Raw genomic sequence first — 26,510 nt, forward strand, 5'->3', positions numbered from 1 at the left:
CTGTCTCTCTGGGGCTAGAGAGAATGAATCTTTCTTCCTAAATCATAGAGCTCAGAAGCCTTCTTTAAAAGGTAAAGAACAGGTATAGACCTCAGTATACCACCGAAGCTTTTTTTTTTTTTTTTTTTTTTGATGGAGGCTTGTTCTTTCGCCCAGGCTGGAGTGCAGTGATGCGATCTCAACTCACTGCAACCTCCCCGCGCTGGGTTCAAGCAATTCTCCTGCCTCAGCCTCCCCAGGGGCTGGGTTCACAGGCGGCCGCCACTGTGCCCGGCTAATTTTTGTATTTTTAGCAGAGACAGGGGTTTCGCCATGTTGGCCAGGCTGGTCCCGAACTCCTGACCTCAGATGACCACCCGCCTCGGCCTCCCCAAGTGCTGGGATGACAGGCGTGAGCCACCGTGCCTGGCCAAGCTGGTCTTTCAAAATAAACATTCACTGTTACTCTAAACAAAATATAAAAAATACATTTTATTTACACATTTCAATACTTTAAAGTTTGTTCCTTACACCTCTAAAAATGAGATTCCCTAAGACAACTGTTCAGTCATTCTATACATTAGCAGTTCTCAACCTGCACTGCAAAGTCCACAAGTTCATACATAACACTGAGTACTCAGCATCCTGCAGTATTTTAAGTGTATTTTCAATTGCACTGTAATACATTTCAAAAATAACCCTACATATTTAAAAGCAATTCTGAATTCATAGCTTTTAGTCAAGATGTACTTATTTACTATTTAAACTAAATTATAATTACTATCTAACAGCCCATATATATTGGTTTTTTGTTTGTTTTTTGAGAGAGTTTCACTCTTGTTACCCAGGCTGGAGTGCAGTGAGCAGAGATCTCACTGCAACCTCCGCCTCCCAGGTTTAAGTGATTCTCTTGCCTCAGCCTCCCAAGTAGCTGGGACTACAGGTGCCTGCCACCATGCCCAGCTAATTTTTATATTTTTAGTAGAGATGGGGTTTTGCCATGTTGGCCAGGCTGGTCTCGAACTCCTGATCTCAAGTGATCTGCCCGCCTGAACCTCCCAAAGTGCTGGGATTACAGGCGCGAGCCACCGTGCCTGGCCCCATATGTTGTTAAAATGTACAGACTTACAGGCAATCTGCCATACACTAAATGCAAACCGTAGCTGATAATAATGAAATCAGGCGGTGCCACTGCCGTGACAGTTCTTCCCAATCCTAGTAGCTGCACCCATAATTAATTCCTACTCACATCACTTACGTTAGTGCTACTCAAACGTGGGCCATTCACAGGCGGCCAGGGATCCTCTTGGTCTGTGAGGTCGGGGGCTTGCATCAGAATGCAAATCAACAGTGGTGTAAAGCACAATTTAGTTCAACTGACATTTTTTTCTTCATAGTAAGACCTTCTTGAGGAAGGAAGCAGTGTGTTGATTTTTCCTTAGCCCAAGCTCCTTATTTCACCATCAAGCTACACGTCCAGTAGAACTGATCTGTTATATCCCAATCACCGCCCAGCAAAGACGCTCTTGTTAAAAAGCTCCTTAACAAAGGGAAGATTTTCACTTAATTCACTCTTCTCTTAGTACCTGTCACCTTATTTGTCCTCTAAATTCAGAACCCGCCAGAAGACACAGGGTTTGGATCTGGCCTCGGGTTGAATGATGTTGCTGAATGCAGGGTTAGGAAGTCTGTAGGGACGACACAGTCTCTGGGCTGCTTCGAGTTACTTTCTGTATTCAGCTGTTCATGTTGCTTGCACATGCTTCAAAGCTTAAACCATTAGTTTAGGGATATGCACAGACACTGATGGCTTCACATCACGATTTCCAAACACAAACTGCTATAGGGCACGGATAAATAAAATCTAAGGCCAGGCACAGAGGCTCACACACCTATAATCCCTGTGTTTGGGAGGCCAAGGCAAGAGGATCACTTGAGGCCAGGAGTTCAAGCCCAGCCTGTATAACACAGGGAGAACTTGTCTCTACTGCTTGTGGTCCTAGCTATCCGTGAGGCTGAGGCAAAAGGATTGCTTCAGGCCAGGAATTTGCTACAGTAACTATGATCATGCCACTGCACTCCGGCCTGGGACAGAGTGAGCCTGTCTCTCTCTTAAAAATACATACAGAGTATCTGCAAGTGCCACAAAGCGGGTGTTTTGCGCAGGAGTGACATCACAGCACCTGTGCCCATCTGCCCAACAGGACCACTCTGAGGAGGACAGTGCTGCTGGACTGGTGAGTTTATACAACTTCTCAATGTCGATTCTGTATTCACATCTTAGTGACTTTTTTCAACAATCAAAGGTAAAATTTAAGTTGAGTCTGCAGCATTTGAGAAGGAAAAGCAAAACTGAAGCGCTGGGAAAACAATAAACATTTGGGTATCTGCAATACGTGCTGGTATCTAGGGACGTTTCTGCTTCCTCCCGGAATCAGTTTTCCATACTTAGTGAGTGGGGTGTGTTTGTTTCTCTCACTGGATAAATGTTAATTCTTTGCAGGCAATAACTATATTTTCTTCATGTTTACATCTCCAAATCCTTGCAAGCAAGTAGCACCTATTAACAGTCAAATGACTACTGTTTGGTGACCTCAGAGTTGCTTAAGAACATTTACAATTTGGAATTGGTGAGATGAATACCTTCAACCGTGTGGGAATGTCACACGAATGATGAAAAGCGCCTGTCTGCACTACAGTCTACATAAGGCCACATCCACAGGGCTTATGTCGACTGACTTTGCCAAAGTTCAACTGCATCCCAAATACTTAAAACAATATCAAGAATCACATTTAAGCTGGGCGCAGTGGCTCATGCCTGTAATCCCAGCACTTTGGGAGGCCGAGGCGGGTGGATCACCTGAGGTCAGGAGTTCAAGACCAGCCTGGCCAACATGGTGAAACCTCATCTTTACTAAAATACAAAAACTAGCCGGGCGTGGTGGCACACGCCTGTAGCCCCACCTGTTAGAGAGGCTGAGGCAGGAGAATTGCTTGAACCCGGGAGACGGAGGGTGCAGTGAGCCAAGATTACACTACACTGCACTCTAGCCTGGGTGACAGAGCAAGACTCGGTCTCAAAAGAAGAATCACATTTAACTGATGGTTTTTGAACTTTTAACCAATTATTTTAAAAAGGTAAAAACCTCATCAAGTTCTTCATAACTGCACCCTCTAGTGGCCTATTTTACCTATTAATTTTTTTTTTTTGACAGTCTCATTGTCCAGCCCAGGCTGGAGTACAGTGGTACAATCTTGGCTCACTGCAGCCTCTACCTCCAGGATTCAAGCAATTCTTGTGCCTCAGCCACCTCAGTAACTGTATCACCAGCATGTCCCATCATGCCTGGCTAATTTTTGTATTTTTAGTAGAGACAGGGTTTTGCCCAGGCTGGTTTCAAATTCCTGGCCTCAAGTGATCCACCCGCCTTGGCCTTGCGAAGTGCTGGGATTACAGGCGTGAGCCGTCACGCTCGGCCATACCTATTAAACAATTTTAAGACAATCACACATACCAGCCTCACTGCTTAGAGAACCCTGTCCAGTGCGCCTGAACCCCCTTTTCCCTCCCTCCTTCTCCTCTCACCCCCAAGATATAGTTATTTGAAAACGGCTTGAAATACAAACAATAAAACCTTAGATCAAAAAATTATCTCAAAATAATAATACAGTAATAGACAATGATATAGCTCTACCAAACGTTCACACGCAGGCAACAGAATAAAGCTTTGGGTTTACAAAGGACATTTTATAGTCAAAGGGCCACCTGCCTTCCTTCTTTCCCTGACTACATTCTCAGGGAAGCTTTTCCTTGCAGACACTTTGTCACAAGGTCAGCTCTCTCTCGCAGCACATTGGCTTCGTCGGCGCTTCTGTGGGCCTGTGCGTTCTTTAGCAAGAAGTGGCTGATGAAAAGCTTCAAACCCTCACGTAACATCCCCAGCTTTGGGTTGTCAGATACTCTGGAAAGGAATCGTATAAACACATGTCAGGGCTGAGCTGGCCTCTCCTAGATCTCAATCCTGGGTTATCTCGAATAGTGAGACATAACCAGTTTCTTTTAAAAACAGAATTCTCAATTAAGAACTTCTTAACATATTTTATTATTACCAATCATTGTTAGTTTGCTAGTAGACAAATTTCTATTCCCCAGATCTAATGCATACTAGCTTAAAAATAAAACTGAAAAGATTAAGCTACACATGTAGTATAACCTTGTGTTTCTAAATTAACACAAGTGAAAACAACCTCTTTATTTCTCTTCCATGTCTCATCAGAAAGGGTGGGGCACATACCTTGTGAAAATTAAACTGAGGTCTTCAATTTCTGTTTCCATTAATAGGATACTTAATACTTTTCGTAAAAAGTGGACTCTGGGTTTGTCCAATTCACTGAATTCAACTACCTAATGGTCAGGACATAGAGAAAAATAGTTACACTGATTTAGCCAACCTTTTCAATGATTTGTAATTATAGTTTAATTAGAGTAAAAATTAATCTCCCCCACTCCCCTACTCTACTACTGATTTAAGAAGCTATTTCCAGAGCTAAGAAATGAGCACCTGTTGGCAAGGATGTGGGCCTTGGGAATCCCTATACACTGCTGGCAGAGGTGTGGCCGGCCACAATCACCGTTGAGAACAACTCAGCAGTAAGTGGAATTCCCGGGGCATACACCTTATGGATCAGAAACTCAGTATCTAGAACTGAACCATAAATTACCTCCATTCGCAAAAGTACCCATCCCCTAATTAAAACTATATATATAAAAAATTTACTTTTAGAAGACTAATACATGTATCTCTCTCTCCTAGAAAACTATCAAAAAATCAGAAATAACTTAAACATGGATCAGTGGGATAAATAAGTATGTAAACTGAGGCATACGTATACAGTAGGATGCTACCCACAGCAGACTCATGGGCGCCAGCATGGACCCACTTCAATCTTAGCTGAATGTCAGCGAGCTTGAGGAGGGGACTAAATGCATGGTGACGGGAAGGATACCCACAGGGAGGTCCGCAGCCAAACACCATCACAGGCGCTTGCAGACCCGGGGACACAGCGAGACCACAAAGCATGGCGGAAACACAGAGATACTGGGAATGAGAGCAGCCCGGGGGGGCGGGGTGGGGCTGGGGGCATCTCTAAAGCTCTACGCCAAAGGACGCACTCCTGCCACGCCTCTCCCGCTCATCCGCGGTAGTATCCATGCTGTTCCACGATGAGCACGATGCCTGAGTCAGCAAAAGGCAAGGCAGGGGAGCAGAGGGGGAGCAATGCCTCCGCCATGATCCAAGTTATTCCAGTTGTCAGGATTTGGCGTAAGGCTCGGTGCCCTCATTTTCAGTATAGTGGCCAAACTTGGACACTTTGACACAGCAAGGGACGCAGGGTGCACTGGAGCGGGCATGCTGATGAACTGCACAGGACACACAGAAACACACGGGAAGCTGAGGCTGCAGCCGTCTTGTGGGTCCAGGCCGCTGCAGTCAACGCCCCTCAACTTGCTCTGCTTTTCACTTCCCATTGCCCCCCAGGCGATCCAAAGTTTTTAGGCTATTCAGAGTCTATTGGTCCTACAATCCAAGCCTTACTGGCCCACATCAAACCCCAACTTATAAGATGTCTAGGTTTCAGCCGGGCACAGTGGCTGATGCCTGTAATATTAGCACTTTGGGAGGCTGAGGAAGGCAGATCACAAGGTCAGGAGTTCCAGACCAGCCTGGCCAACACAGTGAAATCCCGTCTCTACTAAAAATACAAAAATTAGCTGGGTGTGGTGGCAGGTGCCTGTAGTCCCAGCTACTTGGGAGGCTGAGGCAGGAGAATCACTTGAATCCGGGAGGTGGAGGTTGCAGTGAGCTGAGATCGTACCACTGCACTCCAGCCTGGGTGACAGAGCGAGACTCCATCTTGGGGAAAAAGAAAAAAAGATGTCCATGTTTCATGGTTCACTAAAAAGTCCCAAAACACAGCAGGGCAGGAGAAAGCCTGCAGTTTTAAAACAACTTACATCGAAGCGAGCAAACTCACCTCACCTCTAGGGACACCAGGCCCTACTTCGTCCACTCTTCTCCTCACTAACAGTGACTAGTTCAGGATTTTATAATTAGGACCAGCAAATTAACCTCAAACCCCAAAACAGATTCACTCAGCTTAGCAAAAGAACTGCAGCGGTGCCTTCATTTACCAGGTCAATTTGTAGCGCCTGTTAGTCTGGCCATTTTCTGTGCTGGCTACGATAACGCAGGCACTTTCCAGATGAATCAGAACCGAAGAGAACACGCTGGTGCAACAGGACCTGATGTAAACAATTACACCCCCATTTCCACTGCTTTCAGTATTTTCACACGTTACACCAACCTTTAAGATGGAAAGCGAAAGAGATTTTGTCTTCAACAAGTGGGCCACCAGATGAACCAAATTAGAGAAATTCGTAGCTGGCAAGTTTTCCAAGTCCCGAAATTTGTCCCATATGCTGAACTGGAAAGTCATCTAGTATCATAGTTAAAAGGAGAAAAAAGGTAAATGATAATACATCACTAAGAACATAACCTAAAGGTATTTTCTTATTATCTTATTTTTAATATTCTAAACATCAAGACTTTTAGTGGCGGCCTTACTGTCCTTTCCTATGGAGCATAGTCCCAAACAGCTTCACAAAAATCTCTTCCTGGTGCAGTTTTCCCCCCAAATCAGCAGATACCAACAGAACATTCTAAGGAAAAGGCCACAGCAAGTGACATCAGAAGAGACTGGGGCACTGTGAACCGGCGAGGTGCTCCTGCTGGCCTGGCCACACACTGCCTGCAACTGTGGCAGGAGCAGGCGACATGAGGACATGGTGGACCTTTGACATTCCCCTCTAGCCCTCCCACTTCTGCTCCCAGTGAACATGGCCTGGCAGCCAGCATGGACCACGTGACCGGGCTATCAGGGGCCTCCTGACGTGGGGAACTCCTTTGCAGGTGGGTTGAGCCAGGCAGCATGTGTAGAAAAAACAGTACAGCAGATGTAACTGGTGCCTCTGCACTAAGCTACCTGAAATCTCCTTTCATATTCACAGAATTTGCTAGCCAGGAAAGCATAGAAGGGATTGTAGGTTTTCTCTTGAAGGCAGCAATCCATGAGAACGTGAATGATTTCTCTCTCCTGCTGATCCTTAAGTCCAAGCCTAGAAAACAGAGAACAGCAATGACTGGAACATCGCTCGACCTCCGAAGCTTAATGGCTGATACCTGTCAGGGGAACTCCTTCCCGCCTGGAAAGGTCTGGTGAGGGGCGAGCCAGGTGGACGCGGCGGCAGACACCAGCTACGGGCCCAGCCCCATCACAACCTCTCCGGTCCTCAGCTTATCCTACAATCTGACAAAATGTCAGAGGAGACAAGACCATCTAGGGTCCCCCGCCAGCTGCAAAAGTCGACAGCTGTGCCCGGCTGACAATAAACAGCCTCAATCGTGTGCGCCCTCAGAGCTGGTTCCTGCTACGGCAATGACTTCACAGTTTCTTTCTTTCTTTCTTTCTTTTTTTTGAGACAGTCTTGCTCTGTCACCCAGGCTGGAGTGCAAGTGGTGTGACCTCGGCTCACGACAACCTCCACCTCTCAGGTTCAAGCGATTCTTGTGCCTCAGCCTCCCGAGGAGCTAGGATTACGGATGCCACCACCGCTCTCAGCTAATTTTTGTATTTTTAGTAGAGATGGGGTTTTGCCATGTTGGCCAGGCTGCTCTTGAACTCCTGACCTCAGGTGATCCACCCACCTTGCCCTCCCAAAGTACTGGGATTACGGGCGTGAGCCAGGGCGCCCGCCATCGTTTGTAAAACTTGAGTTAGAGCTCACACACAGTAAAACCTATCCTTTGCAGTGTAGAGTCCTGTGAGTGTGGATAAGCCCATATAGTCATGTCACCGCTGGCACTGCCGAAACAGAACTCTCCATCGCACGCGAGAACCTGGGGCCGTGAGCCCCCCTTGCCATGGGCCACCGCTAATCTGCCGCGAGAACCCGGGGCCATGAGCCACCCTTGCCGTGGGCCACCGCTAATCTGCCTCGAGAACCTGGGCCCGTGCGCCCTCCTTGCCGTGGGCCACCGCTAATCTGCCGCGAGAACCTGGGCCCGTGCGCCCTCCTTGCCGTGGGCCACCGCTAATCTGCCGCGAGAACTGGGGGCCATGAGCCACCCTTGCCGTGGGCCACCGCTAATCTGCTGCGAGAACCTGGGGCCGTGAGCCCCCCTTGCCGTGGGCCACCGCTAATCTGCTTCTGTCCCTCTAGTTCTGCCTCTGCCACACAGATTCGAGGCAGGGTGGCGTCCTGCGCTGGCAGAATCCACTCGAGAGTCACCGTGCTGTTGGGGCCTTGGGAGTTTGCCCCTCGTGATGCTAAGTAGTAAGTATCCCTTAGACGGCGTCTCATGGTTTATCCTTTCCCCAACTGAGGGGCATGTGGGCTGCTTCCAGTTTCTGGTGAGATCCAAATACGGCTGAGGCTGCCGCCCCTGCACAGAGGCAGACACTCTGTATCTTAGGAGAGAAGCACCTACTCCACTGCAAACGGCACAGCCCCACGGACAGCACTCACGTGAAGGCGGTGCAGGCAGCCCAAAGAACCAACTGAGTTTTGGCTGCATTTATTATCAATTCATGTTGATTAAAAGCTCAGATTTATAACTCATGATTTTGATGAACAGTGGGAAAAACTATTGTTTAATAAACGTAGTTTGAAAGGCCAAAAATTTCAAAACATGAAGTCCACCAGACAAGAAATAAAAGAAGTCCTTCTGAGTACAAAGGATAAGCCAGACCCGCTGACTAGGGAATAAGGGCTCTCCTCAAAAGAGCCCTTTTAGAGACAAAGGGTAACTAGCGAGACGGGACGTATTCAGCAAAACAGCAAGGCCACAGAGAGGCAGAGGAAGCTCAGGACTTCAACCAGGCACCCCAGTTTAGAAAATAAAACCCTAATTATCAGAATCCTAAAACGAATCATGTTCTCCCTGTATTTCATCCTAGTTTGAAGCAAATAAAAGAATATGTATTAACATTACATTACTTAGAAGTATCTCATAAAACTACACAGGTACATTTAAAATTTTTTTTAACGAGATGGGGTCTCAGTATGTTGCCCAAGCTGGTCTTGAACTCCTGGGCTAAAGTGATCCTCCTGTCTCAGCCTTCTAAGTAGCTGGGATTATAGGATCTTTAAAATCTTATTACAACTAATTATAGAAACTATACCAGGAAGTTTTAAATGAAGAATCAGAATAGCTTTATTATGAAGATTTATATATTTTTAAGCAATTCATGACAACCAACAGCCACTGACAAGGTTATCTGGTACTTTCAGTCAAAACTCCTCAATCTCCAGCCTGAGCAACACGGCAAGACCCTGTCTCAAAAAAACCCCAAAACCCCCAATCTTTATATATCATTAAATGTTCTAACGAGGAACTACTAGAGGCAAATTAATAGGAACAAGATGACTAACCCAGGGATGCACGAATCCAACAGCGTGAGCGGATGGTCACAAGAATAGCCCCGTCCTCCCTAAGCAGCATCAGACTCAGTCACCCAAAACTCAAAAAGCAAATCAACTTACTTATTTTACAGCATCTCATTAATAGGTCAAAATGTGTACACAAATGCTTACTTCAGAAGCTTTTCAAAAGCATCCAAAAAATCTTCACTTGTCATTATTGTGCAGAATATGTTTCTCCGGATGTCCGTGTTCATCCTCTGCTTCCGGGCGAGTTCTAGGATCTTTGAGCTGACCTGGAAGCACGATGAATGGACAAGTCATACACGTCTCCATGGAAACTGCTTCCTGAGAGATACCATACTGTACTTCAGTGTCACTGAATCCAACTGTGAGGTCTATGTGGGCAGATGAGCGTCAGCACCACGTTCACTCTCGGGCAACGCCCCTCTGTGCAAGGGGGACACACAGGGAAGCCACAGCCGCTGGGGGAGAAAACACTCATGGGGGAGGCTTCTCAGTTGCGGTTCAACCTCAGGGCAAGTGACAATGAATAAAGCAGAGAGCCAGTCACTGGCAGAGCCTGGGGAACCGTGACCACCACAAGTGACACAGAATCTGGGACAGGGAAGGACACGAGGGGGTAACGAGGGAAGTCTGGGTGAAAAATGGACTTGAATTTCCACAATGTGAAATCCATGGCCTGTGGCCTAGAATGCACAGCCCAGGCAGGGCAGCACGAGGGGTCTCAGCAATGGGCTCCTGCCCCGTGAGCGTTCGGGTCCTCATGCACTCCCCTGCCCCACGTCATTCAACTTTCAGATCTTTTAAAGTCCAGTAAAAAGATACAACAGAAACAGAATAATTATATCACAATGTAATATTAATAGCAATTTCTATTAGGCCTCCAAATAAACCTTGTACATTTCAGTGACCATTCAAGAACAGTAAGAGAGCTGTTCCAGGTAAAGCTGTGACCACACACCACACAGGGAGGTGCCACTGCCTGGCAGCTTTGAGCATGGGCGTCCCTACCGTCCCCACAAGCTGCTTCTGCAGGTGTGTATGGTGACTGTTGTCGATCATTGGGGCCCCACTCCAGGCAGACCCCACAATCCACCAGCGACCCGTCTGCTCCGCATTCAAGATGCTGTCCCAGGAGACGCGAAGCTGAGTCTCAGAACCCGAGCCGGCGCTGCGGACCTGATTAAGAGAGAAGAGCTAATGAAACACTTTTAATTGGTTCATATTCTGTACTTCCATCCCTGGTGGCTTTGTTTTTGACCATGACATTTCTGGTGCATGAATACTGGAATACTGGATGATTCACTGGCAATTGGGATGATTAACCTGTTTGGAAAAATGCCAAAACTAGCAGTAAACTCGGTGTTTTGTGTTTGAGAGTCCAGCACCCCAAACGCGTTGTTTGGAAAGCTGCCCCAACAGGCGAAAGTGACAGAGCTGCCTCAGGCTCAGTGGCAGGGCAGCACACGCCTGGAAGAGCCTGGGTCAAGGACGATTTGGACTTGAGATGACAGGGGCTGAAAGACTCACTCTGGCAGGGAGTTGCTCGGTCTCCATCCTGGCTGCATGTCAGAGATGGTCCAAGGACCTGCGTCATCCGATTTCCTTGGTCCAGGTGGGGACCCGGCCTTCTCTTAAAGCATCGGATGATCCAATGATGCAGCCTAAGTTCAGCACCCAGGGCGAGGCAAAGAGGACGCTCGCCCAACATGGGCTTCCCCGAGCACGGACACTCTGCACGAGCGCGCCCAGACCACTGGGAGAGCCCCCGAGGAAAACCGAGCAGCCTTCACTCTGCCTCTGAGCGCGCTCTCACTCACCAGACACCGCCCTGACTTGCAGGTCTGACTATTTCTTGATTTTCACGACAGGCTCATGCTGACAGGGAAGCTCTGAGCAAAGCAGAACTGAAAGTTCCTTGACTTACCAAAGCTCTCTGCAGTTTCCTCAGCTTCTCCACAGGCTCGGGGTCATAGCCTGGAATTTTGCGCATGTCATTGTTCTTCAGGGCCAACATCGTCTCTAGCATAAACCGAATCTTCAAGAAAAATGAAAAAATTGGAAGTCCATCATTTCAAACAGTCTAAACGGCCCATTCAAGTTGGCAAGAAATCGACCACACCTGATGCGCATGGCCGCCACAGCCACGATACAAAGTCAATCGACCACACCTGATGCACATGGCCGCCACGGCCACGATACAAAGTCAATCGACCACACCTGATGCACATGGCCGCCACGGCCACGATACAAAGTCAATCGACCACACCTGATGCGCATGGCCGCCACTGCCACGATACAAAGTCAATCGACCACACCTGATGCGCATGGCCGCCACGGCCACGATACAAAGTCAATCGACCACACCTGATGCGCATGGCCGCCACTGCCACGATACAAAGTCAATCGACCACACCTGATGCACATGGCCGCCACTGCCACCATACAAAGTCAGGACGGCCGTTAGGTAGAGGCGGTCTAAACTAGTCTCAGCCGCTTACTCAGGGCTACACAATACCTCAAAACAGAAATGTGTCCCTCAACGTCAAGTGGGAACCCAAATTCCCCAGAGATCTCACTTTTCCCTTCTGCTCGCCACACACCTCGCCCTTCCGCACCGTCCACACCTCCTCGGCCGCCCTGGCCCCTACTGCACTCCTGCTCCCACCCTGGCCTCCAGTGACCTGCTCTGGACATTTTCTCTCCTACCACTGGCCTTGTAATTTTTTAAACTTTAAAACTGGAAGTAATGTCATACTTACAGAAAAGTTGCAAGAACAGCACAAAGAATTCCCACATACCCTCTGAGATGTCCCCAAATGTCAACTTCTTATTGATACAGAATTCATATACCATAAAACTCACTCATGTAAGGTATACAATTAGGTGGCTTTTAGTACATTCTGTGCAACTATCACCACAGTCAATTTCAGAACTTTCTCATCACCCCAGAAGAGAAACTCCAAGCCCATTAACAACCATTCCCCGTTTCCCCGACTCCCCAGCCAGCACCCCAGCTCTAGGTGGCCACTAATATACTTTCTGTCTTATTCTCCATTTTAAACCACCATTTAACCCGCTGCTCCCATTCCCTTCTCCAGGCCCCTCCTCTTCAGACTGGCTTCTCTGGTGACCAGGATAAGCCAGTAAGGACCGCTGTCACAATTCAGCCCAAAAAGCAAATCCCTTCCTCCTCTTGCTGGTCCTCAGCATCCCACACGGGCATGAATTCTTCCTGGGGACACTAGGGGTCCCCGGCTCCTGGGACCATCCTCATTTCCTTCTCACCTGCCAGCTCTCCCTCCTCCCTGCAGCTAAACGTCAGTGCTCCTTAACCTGAAGGTCCTCTTCACAGCCTGCCCCCTGCCAGGCAAGTCCACCCACGTCCATGGCTCCCAGGACCCACTCTACAAGAGCAGCCCCGAATCCCTTCAGCCCACTTTGTTCACAGCTAACCCAGTCTCTCCAAAACGGAGGTGCCTGTCCTTCCGAATCCTCACCTCCTCCTGCACGGTCCCCTGTGCCCGACAGGTGACCCCGAGCCGTCCTTCCCTTCACCCCAATCCACACGAGGTCTAGTCACTTCTGACGCCCATGTCCACACCTGCTGCCACGATCCCGACATTTGCCACCACCTACTCCCCAGCTCCTGCAAAACTCCTCCTGACTCCGACCACCTCACACCTCTTTCTATCTTGGAGTCAAAGTGACCATCAGAAGGAAAACTCCAACCTGTCATTCAGCTGCTGGGACCCTTCTGAGGCCCCCAGGATAAATCCTCGATTCTCTGCAATAATTAACAAGGGTCCAGAGACCTGGACTCTGCCTTTTTCTCTTGTGAGAGCCCCTCCAGGCACTTACACTAACCCTTTTCAGGTTCTTCCCCAAAGGGTTTCTCAGGAACACACGCTTCCACCCATCCCATCATCTGAACAGCACATAAGGTGGGAGCTGTGATCAGTTCCTGTCTTACAGAGGGGGAAACTGAGGCTAAGAAGACCCAGGTTATGCTGCTGTCAAGTGGCAGAGCCCAAAGTCCAACCCAGGCTTACCCTAGAGTCCCAGGTCCTGTGGCCTCCTTGGTAAATATGTTTTGCATAAATGAATGTTACATAAATCAATTTTTAAATTCACAAAATATTTTCTGAGTTCTTAGTAAAGGAACAAGGTTCATTCACATATTAAAGCCAGAAAACGGGACGAGACAGAAGAAACGGAAATCACTAGGAAAGGAAGAGTGTAATATTTACCCCAGATACTGATTTCTAGGTTCTGGCCAGTTTGTGGGCTTTAGGGACTTAGGAAGCAGATCAAGTGTCGCACGCGTACCCTGGTCTGGTCCTGAAACTCGCTGCCTGCCCTGCTGGCTCTGGTCTGGGCTTCAGTGATCAGTTCCTTAAGTGATAAAGCATCATCTTTTCTCAACGAAAAACCCACGTTTTTCAGCATTAACAAGATCAGTTCAATATCTTTTTCGGTGAAAGTTCCAATCAGTTTTTTCAAAATGTCGAAGATGAGGAGAGACTGAACCACGTGGAAGTTGTATAAATGGGCGAGGATGGTGAACAGGTTGTCACACTCTTTCCCTTCGCTTCCATGTTTATAGACGGCATCGAACTTCCTCACCACCGCCTCCAGAAAGTGGGCACCAACCTGAAAGAACCGAACAGAAAAAAGATGATTATGTTATTCCTAGAAACCTTCCTTTCTCCTTCAACACACAGAACTGGCACTTTCTAAATTAACAAAGTGTCCACAAGGCAGAGCATTTCAACAAGGCATCCCTCATCAACCCAGAGCAGCCAGCCAGAGTACCCCAGCCTGGATGCAAGGGCACCTTCCTCTTGTTAATATCAACAACAAACGGGCATTGTTTGGCCAGCAGCCGTTCTGACTCCTTGGGAAAAATAAAACTGTTAAAAATGATGTTAAAAATACATCTACATCCTAAAAATGTTCCACTACTGGCCGGGTGCGGTGGTTCACGCCTGTAATCTCAGCAATTTGGGAGGCGGAGGTGGGCGGATCACGAGGTCAAAGATATTGAGACCATCCTGGCTAACATGGTGAAATTCCGTCTCTACTAAAAATACAAAAAAAAAATTAGCCAGGCGGGGTGGTGCACGCCTGTAACCCCAGCACTTTGGGAAGCTGAGGCAGGTGGATCACGAGGTTAGGAGATCAAGACCATCCTGGCTAACACGGTGAAACCCTGTTTCTACTAAAAATGCCAAAAAAAAAAAAAAAAAAAAAAAAAAAATTAGCAGGGCGTGGTGGCACATGCCTGTAATCCCAGTTACTCGGTAGGCTGAGGCAGGAGAATCATTTGAACCCAGGAGGTGGAGGTTGCAGTGAGCTGAGATCGCACCACTGCACTCCAGCCTGGGTGACAGAGCAAGACTCTGTGTCCAAAAAAAAAAAAAAGTTCCACTACCTAACAATACTCATTTCTTAAAAGATTTTTTGCAGATTTTTACCCCAAATTAATTTCTTGCAAGGAAGCAATACAAGTGATTTCTAAAATAGAAAAATGCGACACATTCTGAATATCAGAGGTTGCCAAATAGACAGGTACTTAATAACCTCTGGAAGGGCCCCAGGTGCCACAGAGGAGAGCCCTACTTTCCCAGGGCTGAGTCTCTGGCACTAAGGTAGCCTGTGAATATACTCACTTGGCTCAGCCAGTGGTCTGAGGGGCACTGGGCCCTGAGGGGGACCAGCAGGTAAACCAGACACTGCCCTGAGGGGCGGAACTGGGGCGAGGAACTGCCAGGCCTGGTGGAGCTAAGCAAGGCCTAAGTGTTTTCCTTGTGCTGTTCTGGTACATTCTATCCCGAATTCCATAACTGTGGACTGAAGGATGAGAAGACCAGGAAGTGGGTCTGTGTGGTCTTCAGCAAGTTCCTGGACCCCTGTTTTTTCAGTGTGTAAAACAGAGATAACAAAACTTCAAGGCAGAAACAGCAGTTTTCAATCTTGCCGGCAACACTATCGTGTCATCATTTTCTCTCAAATCTCAACTTAAGCTAGGACTGGAGGGAAAAGGTGGAAGCAGGGACATGGTGGTGACACAGAGTGGCCCCCACAGCCCAGCCACGAGATGATGGCCTAAACGACGCAGCTGCGCTGGACCAGAGATGAAGGGGCTGGGCACCACAGTGACGCATGGCAGTGCACGACACTGGCTGTAAAAGTTGAAGGGTCTGTGACTCCCAGGTTTTCGGTCTGGGTAACCAAGAACTACGTGAGGGACAGCAACCTAGCGGATCTGGACAAAACCAGCTCAGTGGTTATTAAGCTTCAACAGGAGTCATCCAGACAGGACTGGATGGAGATGTAAGGGTGTCAGTGAAAATTGCAGGCAAGGCTGAGATCCACCAGACAGGCTTGAGTGTAATGGGGAAGTACGCAGACATCATTGCTAGACTGCAAAAAAATCAGTGCTAGAAGAATCCAGAGAAAGGCAACAGACTGGCAGAAGGCCACAGTGACTTACTGGAGGCTAGCTCTGATGGACTAGATATACACTTCAGTTTGTAAAGACCTGAGAAAACTGTAGTTTCCAATTTAAGCCCCTTCAATGAAGATAAACTGGAAGACACATTCTATTATGGCTACTAGATTATATTCAAATATAATTTTTAAAAGTAAATTAGAATTCTGCAGACATCAATAAAAATTCAGGCATAAAACATATTCAAGTATGTTGTGGCTGTGGACACCTTTCAACATTGTCTTCTTGGCCTTTAACGCCTTCGCTTTGGCTTCGGCTTTAGGAAGGGCAGGAGTTTCCTTCTTCGCTTTCTGCGCCATCTTCAAGTATGTTTTCTTTTTTTTGAGACGGAGTCTCACTCTGTCACCCAGGCTGGAGTGCAGTGGTGCCATCTCGGCTCACTGCAAGCTCCGCCTCCCAGGTTCACGCCATTCTCCTGCCTCAGCCCCCCAAGTAGCTGGGACTACAGGCGCCCGCCACCACGCCTGGCTAATTTTTTGCATTTTTAGTAGAGACGAGGTTTCACCATGTTAGTCAGGATGGTCTCGATCTCCTGACCTCATGATCCACCGTCTTCGGCCTCCCAAAGTGCTGGGATTACGGGCGTGAGCCACCGCGCCCGGCCATATGTTTTCAATTATGTAAATTACATCAAAATTTCTCAAAATTCTAAATCTGAAGTTCCATTTAACGTCTTCAAATTAAATATAACAGCATAACATTTAAGAATGTAAGTAAAATTCATGTTGGTAAAGTTATTCAAGCACATCCTTTATGTTAATTCCGACGTGGAAATTTTAACACGAATATACGTAGACTGGGTTTTTGAGTTTTAAAGGACTTACAGAAGCAGTTCAGCAGCTGACACCAACGTCTTTAACACAGAATGTTTTTCTCAGTACAGCACTGAAGACAGCTGAATGGAGCCAATGCCCTGAAAGCGCATCACATGCTGGCAAAGTTTCCGTGGATGTCATTAACTAAAGTACCGTAACGACTTCCGCTCAGAACAAGTCATTTCACTGTCCTTCATGCAATTAGCAAAGGTTTAAATGAAAGTAGGCCCAATAATCTCATGTTTTCCAATCAAGTAAATTCCTGATGTGCTGTGGGTGGTCAGGGTCTACTGCTTTTCCTGTAACTCACTGATATACTGCCTGCACTAAGATCATTCTGACGATTAAGTCAGCTGAAGCACACCAGTGTCCTCTAGGAGGACAGGGAGGCACCAAGAAGTCACAGAATGGCCCTGATTATGGTAATCACAGGGCCCGGGAATGGCACCCAGTGATTCCGTCACTTTGTAATGACAAGAAAACGGACTCCCCAGTTCTCATACATGAAAATGAGGAGAGCTCTTAGAAATAAAAAATAAACAACAAAAGATGGTTCCCAAAGCAGCTGGTGCAGACTTTTTTTTTTTTTGAGATGGAGTCTCGCTCTGTCGCCCGGGCTAGAGTACAGTGGTGCGATCTCAGCCCACTGCAAGCTCTGCCTCCCGGGTTCACGCCATTCTCCTGCCTCAGCCTCCCGAGTAGCTGGGACTACAGGCTCCCCCCACCACACTCGGCTAATTTTTTTTTGTATTTTTAGTAGAGACGGGGTTTCACTGTGTTAGCCAGGACGGTCTCAATCTCCTGACCTCATGATCCACCCGCCTCGGCCTCCCAAAGTGCTGGGATTACACGCGTGAGCCACCGCGCCCGGCCCCAGCTGGTGCAGGTTTTCGTATCTGAGATGACCCAGGTAGCTGAGAAGACTCCTGCACTCAGACGCTCAGCCTGTGCCCCTCTCTCCTGTCCTCAGCTTCCTAATGCTCCACACGCCTTTCAAAAAGCTGCCACCATGCGACTACTGCTAGACGTGGAAAAATGTGGATCAGAAAATTATCCAGCAACAGCAAAGAACTTTGCAGTGGTAGTAAAAGCCAGCCAAACGAACAGCAGAATTTCAACACAAAAATCTCCTTCTGTACGTAAATAATGAGCCTTCAATGAGCACTTACTGTGGGCTAGCTCTTTCCTATGCCTATTACATTAACTAACTCATTGACCTTAAGGACTGGACACAGGAAGACTCGGAGGCACAAGCTCATCTAAGTGACACAGACCGTGCCGGTACAGCACGTTCTGTGCTCAGGCAGCATCTCCACCCACCCCACACCACCTTCAGCACAGAAGCCCCAGTGACAAGAAGGCTAATTCATTTTGGCAAATCTGTGCATCTTAAAGCAAGCTTTGGAGAGCCCCACTTAGTAAGACTCTAGATAACTGTTAAGATTATAATTGAGAGAAAATAATATAAACATGAAGTGAATGTGACTAGCATTGCAGTAGAAAGCACGCTTGCCTAGGAGACCAGAAAACAAGTTCTGTGTACTTTTAACAAGACGTGATCTCGGAGTTTCACACAGCGCTTCAGCGGCTTAGCCTGCTGCACTGCAAAGCAGGCTTCAGTAAATGTCTGTCCTGATCTCACCGGGACACTTTGGGATCAAAGATGAAAAGGAGACAAAAGTATATAAACGTACACCAGGGAATTGGACTTTTAAGGATGCTGTGCTGCAATGGCCTATTTTTTGGAGTATAGCTGTCAGAAAGCAAAAAATAAGAACCACCATCAAAAGAGACTGTATCATTTAAAGGTCCAAATGGGTTAAACACTGCATTTGCAGTTAAATACTGTATCGTGGGAAAACTAAGCCTCACTGACCCAACCATCCATTCGTTCACCTACCTCAAAACAAACTCCTTTAACTGGACTGATTTCCTTCAACACACCTGAAATCAGCTCCCTTGGGGGACTGCAATATTGACTGGGAGGGTTATGACTTTCCTGTATTCAATTAAGACAGAACAGGCCCAGAAGAGGGCAGTGACTGTGGAACCTGGGCCATCACCAAAGAGCCTCCCTGACTTTAACCACCAGGGTCATGGAGCAAGAAGAACATGAAAGGGATGTGGGGGTGGGGCGGACATTTACTTAGCACCTGTCAGGTGCCAGATGCTTTCTGTACACTGTTCAGTTCAATCCCGACAAAAGCCCACTTCACTCATGAGAAAGGGCCACAACACAGAAAGGGCACCAGGCCTCCCTGAACACGTCCAGGTAGCTCCACGCCCCAGTGCTCTCACATCTCCCATCAATACCAACACCTCAGTAGTGAGACCACACCAACCATTATCTTCCAAACATCTGAAATAAATCAGTGTTAAGGGAGAAGTGCAAAGGAAATGAAGGCACATCTGAGACGTCAGTCCAGAAGAAAATTAACATAAAAGACATGCTAGGCTAGACAGAACAGGGCTGGGCATGGCAGCTCCCACCTGCAATCCCAGCACTTTGAGAGACCAAGGCAGGAGGATCACTGGAGCCCAGGAATTTGACACCAGTCTGGGCAACAGAGTGAGACTCCACTTCTACCCCGGCCAAAAAAAATCAGCCAGGCGTGGTGGTGTGCACCTGCAGTCCCAGCTACTCTGGAGGATAAGTGGAAGGATCACCTGAGCCTGCAGCTGTGATCATGCCACGGCACTCCAGCCTAGATGACAGACTGAGACCCTGTCTCAAAAAAAAAAAAAAAAAAAAAAAAAAAAAAAAGGACAGAACAAAAAAGCAAAGTTAAGCAAAATCAAGTACTTCCTGAATGCTGTTTACAACTACATGACATAGACAATGTAGTATTTATTCAGAACAAAAAGGAATTAACACAAGAACCACCCACAGCACACAGTGATGCACTTATCAAGCCTATCATTAAAATAATCGCCATGAGACACTGGTGACAGCCTGGAGAAAGGTACAACTGTACCTCGATTCCAACGGTGTGGTGAAGGACGCCGACTAAGAGAACATGCTCCATCATCAGTCTGCTGGGCATGGCTGAGGCGGTGACGCAGGCACCCATGAGGGTGGAGGTCAGGGTGTCATTCATGTCCTTCCTGCTGTGGGCCATGTACAGCTCCTCCAGCTGCCCACTGATGGAAGCCATGTTGGGTTCACTCAACCTGCAGAGAATTGTAAAGACAGAGAGCAACAATGTTTCCCATTAGGAATTTTCAGTTCGATTTTAAAAAATTAAAAAGTTATCCATACCAACAATATATGCTATTTTTGTGTACACTTTTGACCCCTTAACTATTCTTATATTGACCCAATAACCCAGCATATATTATTCATAACCACATAATATTCTGGAATCCCAAAACAATGTAACTGCTGTCTTCACAAGATGAAATGTGGCCACACGGAGGCATACCCTGGATTAAGTCTACAGAAACATACGTGAGGACACTCCCCTGAATATCCTGACCTGATATCCCCATAGGCAGGGTCCAGACTTAGGATGTGCTGTTAGAAAAAATGCTAACTTTTTATTTCTTAGGTGGCATAGAAATCCTTAGTTCCTAACACTAGAAAAGGCTGCTCTGTTTGAACGGGTAGCAGGGAGACTACATACACATGTACGTGGAAGGTTATTCATTGTGCACCTGTGCTAATACAGAACTCAACATTAAAACAGAGGTTTACAGTAAATAATAGGAAACAAAAAGCAATACAAGGGGGTGGGTGAGGCCACGGAGGGGCAGCAGGAGAGAAATGGTGGTGAGTTTTATCTCGATTGCAGTGGTTGTAACTCGGATCTTGATGTGATAAAACTACACAGACCTGCCTGGGTGCGGTGACTCACGCCTGTAATCCCAGCACTTTGGGAGGCTGGGGCAGGTGGATCACCTGAGGTCGGGAGTTTGAGACCAGCCTGACATACATGGAGAAACCCCAATTCTACTAAAAATACAAAACTAGCTGGCGTGGTGGTACATACCTGTAATCCCAGCTACTCGGGAGGCTGAGGCAAGAGAATCACCTGAACCCGGGAGGTGAAGGTTGCAGTGAGCCAAGATCGCGCCATTGCACTCCACCCAGTGCAGCAAGAGCAAAAACTCCATCTCAAAAAAATCACACGCATACACCCTCAAAACCAAAGAGCTGATGGGCACGCGTAACTGACAAAGCCCCACCGGTATGGTTTCCAATCAGTTTTTTAAAGTTCTGTTCTTAAAGTGGGTAACAACAAAATGCAGCCATGAGCAATGAGTAAGGGGGATGGAAGACCAGGTGAACGTGTTCCTGCAGAGGGGACACGGCCAGTCCTTCCAACACTGTCCTTAGACACACAAAGAACCTCTGCCCTATTCCTTCCTGCTTCTCAGAATAACCATGTGGGCATTGGGGCTGCTCTCAAACCCTGCAGGGATTCAAAGTATCCAACAGTTGGGTATCCTCTCCTTCTCCAGGTATGGGTCTGGGTGCATCAAGACAAGAACAGAAAGGATCCAACTGACTGTCCCCATCACTTCTATTTGAATTGCTGGGATAACTCCTACATTTTTAGAAAACAGACAACCTCTTTAAGTGATACAGTGTAACAATACTGCAAGGTCACCTGTTAAGTAAACCTTTTACATGTTTCTTCAGCCTTTCTAGTTCTTCCTGTTTCTTGAAGTCCACTGTCTCCTCAGCTCGCCTCACATGAGGTGGGATGTACTTTTCACCACTTTCACGAAGACTCCGCTTGAAAAGAGAATTACAAAAAATTTACACTGACCAAATCCTGTTTTTTTTCTTTGCCACATGTGCATTTAAATATTAAATTCCCAAGAACTGGTGGAAGCTGCTACTGATCATTGCTGCTTAAATACATCGGATTTATTGAGTGCTTAGTATAAGGGTAAACACTCCACTCATCAGGCTGTGCATGTCATCATTTCCATTAATGCTATTAATAACACACTTCGTCATCTCGTTTTCCCCTGCGCAGTTCTTCAGACCTAGCTGTGCACCTCCGGCATCTGCTCAACTCCAGCAGAGCCCTATCTACTGCGCTTTCGCTCGGCCTTCATTTACTGCAGGCACAGTAGCATACAAACACCTAAACTAAACATACCACTAGTTTTGGAGGAAAAGTGTCCTAAAAATAATTTCAAACTTGTTTAAAAGTAGTATCTAAGTTTATATGATAAAAATCAAAACCGGCTGGACGCTGTGGCTCACATCTGTAATCCCAGCACTTTGGGAGGCTGAGGCGCGCGGATCACAAGGTCAGGAGATCGAGATCATCCTGGCTGACACGGTGAAACCCCGTCTCTACCAAAAATACAAAAAATTAGCCGGGCATGGTGGCGGGCGCCTGTAGTCCCAGCTACTTGGGAAGCTGAGGCAGGAGAATGGCGTGAACCCGGGAGGCGGAGCTTGCAGTGAGCCGAGATTGCACCACTGCACTCCAGCCTAGGAGACAGTGCCAGACTCAGTCTCAAAAAAAAAAAAACCAAAAACAAACAAACAAACAAAAAACCCAGCTCGCTATTTCCTAAATTATGAAGGGGAGTGGTGGTGTTTGCAAATCATTAATGACACCAACATTTGTAAGGCACGATCCCCACTGCTAGAGTTTAAACCTGGTTCAACAAAGAATATGTGTATACATAAAAGCTGAATATTTATATACACAGAACTAGTGCGATGTGGGGAGAAGGAAATGCAGGCAATTCCATACAGCTGCCTCCAACCATGAGCTACATGCAAAAGAACGCTGAGATAAAATATGCAAGAGGACAGCCCATGGAAGCCTTGATTGCTACATCCTGGATTCTGAACTTTTTTTTTCTTTGAAACAGAGTCTGGCTCCGTTGCCCAGGCTGGAGTGCAGTGGCGCGATCTCGGCTCACTGTAACCTCTGCCCCCCTGGTTTAAGCCTCAGCCTCCCAAGTAGCTGGGATTACAGACGCCTGCCACCACGCCCGGCTATTTTTTGTATTTTTAGTAGAGACGGGGTTTCACCACGTTAGTCAGGCTGGTCTCAAACACCTGACCTCAAATGATCCGCCTGCCTCAGCCTCCCAAAGTGCTGGGATTACAGGCGTGAACTTTATCTTTAATTCAATGTTGTACTTTATCCAGGGGAGTGCTGTATCTTAGCTTTGGGTTTTAGAAAATTCACTCTAGAGGCCGGGCGCGGTGGCTCAAGCTTGTAATCCCAGCACTTTGGGAGGCCGAGACCGGCGGATCACGAGGTCAGGAGATTGAGACCATCCTGGCTAACCCGGTGAAACCCCATCTCTACTAAAAAATATAAAAAACTAGCCGGGCGAGGTGGCGGGCGCCTGTAGTCCCAGCTACTTGGGAGGCTGAGGCAGGAGAATGGAGTAAACCCGGGAGGCGGAGCTTACAGTAAGCTGAGATCCGGCCACTGCACTCCAGCCCGGGCGACAGAGTGAGACTCCGTCTCAAAAAAAAAAAAAAAAAAAAAAAGAAAAAGAAAAAAAGAAAATTCACTCTAGAAGTCGGGCACGGCAGATGTCCTCGGATACTTGAAAGAGGCCTGAACAGATGGGGTGGGGTTAACAGGTTTAGACCTGGGCCGGTAAACACAGAATGAAGACGCCGCACTGTGGAGACAGCCCTGAAGTCCCCGGGATAAAAATGTCTCTATATTGCTTTTTCCCTCAACTTTACATTATGAAAATTTAAAAACATGAAAGACCGAATAGAGTAACGTACTCGATTTACTCACATTCAGCTGAAACCATTATCAAGGCACCAAGTCTGTGTCATTTCTGTCTCACGCCCTCCTCCCCGCCCCGTTATTCTGAAGGAAATTCCAGAGGGCCTAGAGTGGTCACACGATACCTGATCCGTTATGTCACCGTCCTCCGAGGAATTTTCACTCTTTTCTTCATCTTCTGCAAAACGGACTCTCTTCTCCCTCCTTTTCTCCTGCGTTCCCTTTTCCTTTTCTTCCCCCTGTTGCCGTTCTGTATCCTCGTCGTCGTCCTCGCTCTGCGCTTCTGCTTCTGCTTCCTGCGCCTTTTTTTCCTTTTCTACGTCTTCCTCCTCCTCTTCACTTTCGTCCTGGGAGTCACTCTCTAAGTCACTTTCGGGGAGTGACTGTCCGGCATCTTCCTCCTCCTCCTCCCCACTGCTGTCGTACAAGCCGCTATTTTTCCCAGACTCCAGGGCTCCCAGAATATAGTCGAGCCCGTCGCGGGCAAAGCTCAGCGGCACGGAGCTGCTGCCGTCCTTCTTTTTGCGCTTGTTCAAGCCGAGGCGGCGCTCCAGCTTTCGGATCTCTCGGTCCTCCTCCTCGTTGGCCGCTAGAAGCGCCCGTTTTCGGGCAGCGGCGGTGGCGGCTGCGGAGGGTCTAGTCTTTGCGGTGGGCGCCGTGGCCTTGGCCTTGACCCGGGACGGCCGCGGCTCCTTGGGAGGCGAGGGGTCCCGACGAGGGGCTGGGCGGGCGCGCTCCTCCGTGTCCTGCCGGGGACCGCTCGCTTCTTCGGCTCCGCTTCGGCCTCCCGGGCCGGGACCCTCGTCGGGGCCCGCCGTCCTCAGCAGCCGGCGTGCTTTCCGAAGGTGCCGCTTCTCCTTCCTCAGTTCCTTGCGACTTTTTCTCCCTCCCGGGCGGAAGCGCACCGGGTCGCCGCGTCCCCCGCAACCCTCGGGAGCCTCGCCCTCCGAAGTCGCGTGCACGAACTCCTTCACCGCTAGTTTGAGTCTCTTCAGGGCCTTCTCCCCACCGCCGCCTGGACCGCGGCGCGGCCCGCGCCCCACTTTGCGCTTCATGCGGACCACGCGTCCACGGGAGCAGCCCGGGCCGGCCTCTCCTGTGCTCCTGGACGCTGCCATTTTTCGAGACGGGTGGACGCACGACTTCCGGCCGAGGCGGGACTTCCGGGGACAGCGGCGGCTGCGCGAGGCCAGCGGGCGGCGCCCCCTGCTGGCCGGAGGGCGACAGCGAGCAGAGCTGCGCGGGGCGCCGGGCAGGTGGCACCCGGGGCAGGCGCGCCCGCGGGTGGGCGCCGCGTGGACGTCAGGCTCGCGATGAGCATGGAGGTGCCTTCGCGTTTAAAAGGGAAATCTGGCCGGGCGCGGTGGCTTACAGCTGTAATCCCAGCACTTTGGGAGGCCTAGGCGGGTGGATCACCTGGGGTCAGGAGTTCGAGACCAGCCTGGCCAACCTGGTGAAACCCCGTCCCTACAAAAATCAGCTGAGCGCGGTGGCGGGCGCCTGTAATCCCAGCTACTCGGAGGCTGAGGCAGGAGAATCGCTTGAACCCGGGAGGCGGAGGTTGCAGTGAGCCGAGATTGCGCCACTGCACTCTAGCCTGGGCGACAGAGAGAGAGACTCCAAAGGGAAATCCTCGAGGATGATGGAGGGGAGGCTCCGCCAGGCGGCCGAGGACCCCAGAGGAGCCGGGCAGGGTTTGGACGCTGGGCTCCCACCAGGGGCAGAGCGTTTGTGGTTCCTCGTTACCGGGTAACGTGAACCGGGAAGGGAACGCAGAGGCCGCGCGGTTTGAGTCTGAATTTTTGGGAGGCCCCCGCCCAGCAGTGAGTTGGGGGAAGACGGGGCTGCTGCTGTGGGGCTCTTGGCCTGACCAGGGGCCGCTTCTCTTCCTGGACAGCTTCAGAAGCTTCATTTCCAGAGTTCCCGCCCTTGACTTTAAGTATTTAATTAAAAAAAATTTTTTTTTTGAGACCGAGTCTCACTCTGTTGCCCAGGCTGGAGTGCAATGGCGCCACCAAAGTGCTGGGATTACACGGAATCCACCGCGCCGGGCCGTCCTTGACTTTCAAATGTTTTAATTTTTGCCAGCTTGTCAGCTGAAAATGGCGTCTTGTCATTTAGTTCCTGATGAGAGTGGCTGTCTTAGTTCACTGGCCATTTGTATTTACTCCTCTGTTTATGGCCTTTGTCCGTTTTCCTTATACGTTTTAGGAATTTTTTAAAATATAAAATTTAATATAAATGTAAAGTAGAGACAGGGTCTCCCTGTGTTGTCCAGGCAGGTCTCAAACTCAAATCCCTAAGCTCAAATCCGAAAGTATTGGGATTACAGACATGAGTCACCACACCCGGCAAGGAATTCTTTACAAATAAAAAATTTTGAATAATCCTGTGTATCTCCTATGTGCAAATATTTTCGTCTCTCAAATATTTAAGGTACTTTTAAAAAAAAAGGAATTTTTAATAAGCGTTATACTCTATGTACAGAGTCCAAAATTCAAAAGGTGCAAAAAGATATAAATGAAAAGGTCAATTTCCATGCCGTGCCCATCCACAAGCCACCCAGTTCTCCTTCCATGAAGCAGCAATATCGTGTTCTCAAGTGATCTTCACAACAGATTCTATACTCAGTGAAGCGTAAGTGTGTGTGCTGTGTCTCATGAGCATTAGTTTACTAAACACTGTTCCACATCTTGCTTTTTTCATTTACCAATGTATCTTGTAGAGCATCCTGCAGCAGAGGGAGGGACCAATGGACCTTCCCTGCCATCATCATCTCTGCCTGGATTATTGCAAAGGACTCTGTCTGGTCTCCCCACTTTCATCCCCTCAACCCTTCAGTATGCTCTCAGCATAGCAGCCACAGGCATGCTTTTAAAATATGACGATAGGACCGCGTGGCTGCCTGCCGGCTCACTCTCCAGGAATCCTGGCCTTCCTGCTGGATCTGCCCTCACCTCCTCATCTCC

At 48.3% G+C, this 26,510-nt stretch overlaps 1 protein-coding gene across 1 annotated transcript; it reads right to left on the bottom strand.

Annotated features, from left to right (window-relative positions):
- Nucleotides 1–451: 451 nt before the first annotated feature.
- NOM1 (nucleolar protein with MIF4G domain 1) lies at nucleotides 452–24,668 on the bottom strand. The gene is made up of 11 exons (XM_050785717.1): nucleotides 23,667–24,668; nucleotides 21,424–21,551; nucleotides 19,789–19,984; nucleotides 13,814–14,137; nucleotides 11,412–11,522; nucleotides 10,496–10,663; nucleotides 9,635–9,756; nucleotides 7,024–7,156; nucleotides 6,346–6,477; nucleotides 4,275–4,384; nucleotides 452–3,941 (listed from the first exon to the last, which is right to left on the bottom strand). Exons 1-11 carry the CDS (start codon nucleotides 24,657–24,659, stop codon nucleotides 3,767–3,769), a joined length of 2,592 nt encoding a protein of 863 aa, XP_050641674.1. The 5' UTR covers nucleotides 24,660–24,668; the 3' UTR covers nucleotides 452–3,766.
- Between the last annotated feature and the right edge of the window lie 1,842 nt (nucleotides 24,669–26,510).

Source organism: Macaca thibetana, chromosome 3 (assembly GCF_024542745.1).
Source record: "Macaca thibetana thibetana isolate TM-01 chromosome 3, ASM2454274v1, whole genome shotgun sequence".
Classification (NCBI taxonomy): domain Eukaryota; kingdom Metazoa; phylum Chordata; class Mammalia; order Primates; family Cercopithecidae; genus Macaca; species Macaca thibetana.

Coding starts and splice junctions, on each gene's coding strand:
- NOM1 (XM_050785717.1), bottom strand. CDS start 24,659: ATGGCAGCGTCCAGGAGCACAGGAGAGGCCGGCCCGGGCTGCTCCCGT. Junction 19,985..21,423: donor GTAAAAGGTTTACTTAACAG/GTGACCTTGCAG, acceptor AATTCTCTGCAG/GTTGAGTGAACCCAACATGG. Junction 11,523..13,813: donor AGTTTCAGGACCAGACCAGG/GTACGCGTGCGA, acceptor TTTTTCTTGAAG/ATTCGGTTTATGCTAGAGAC.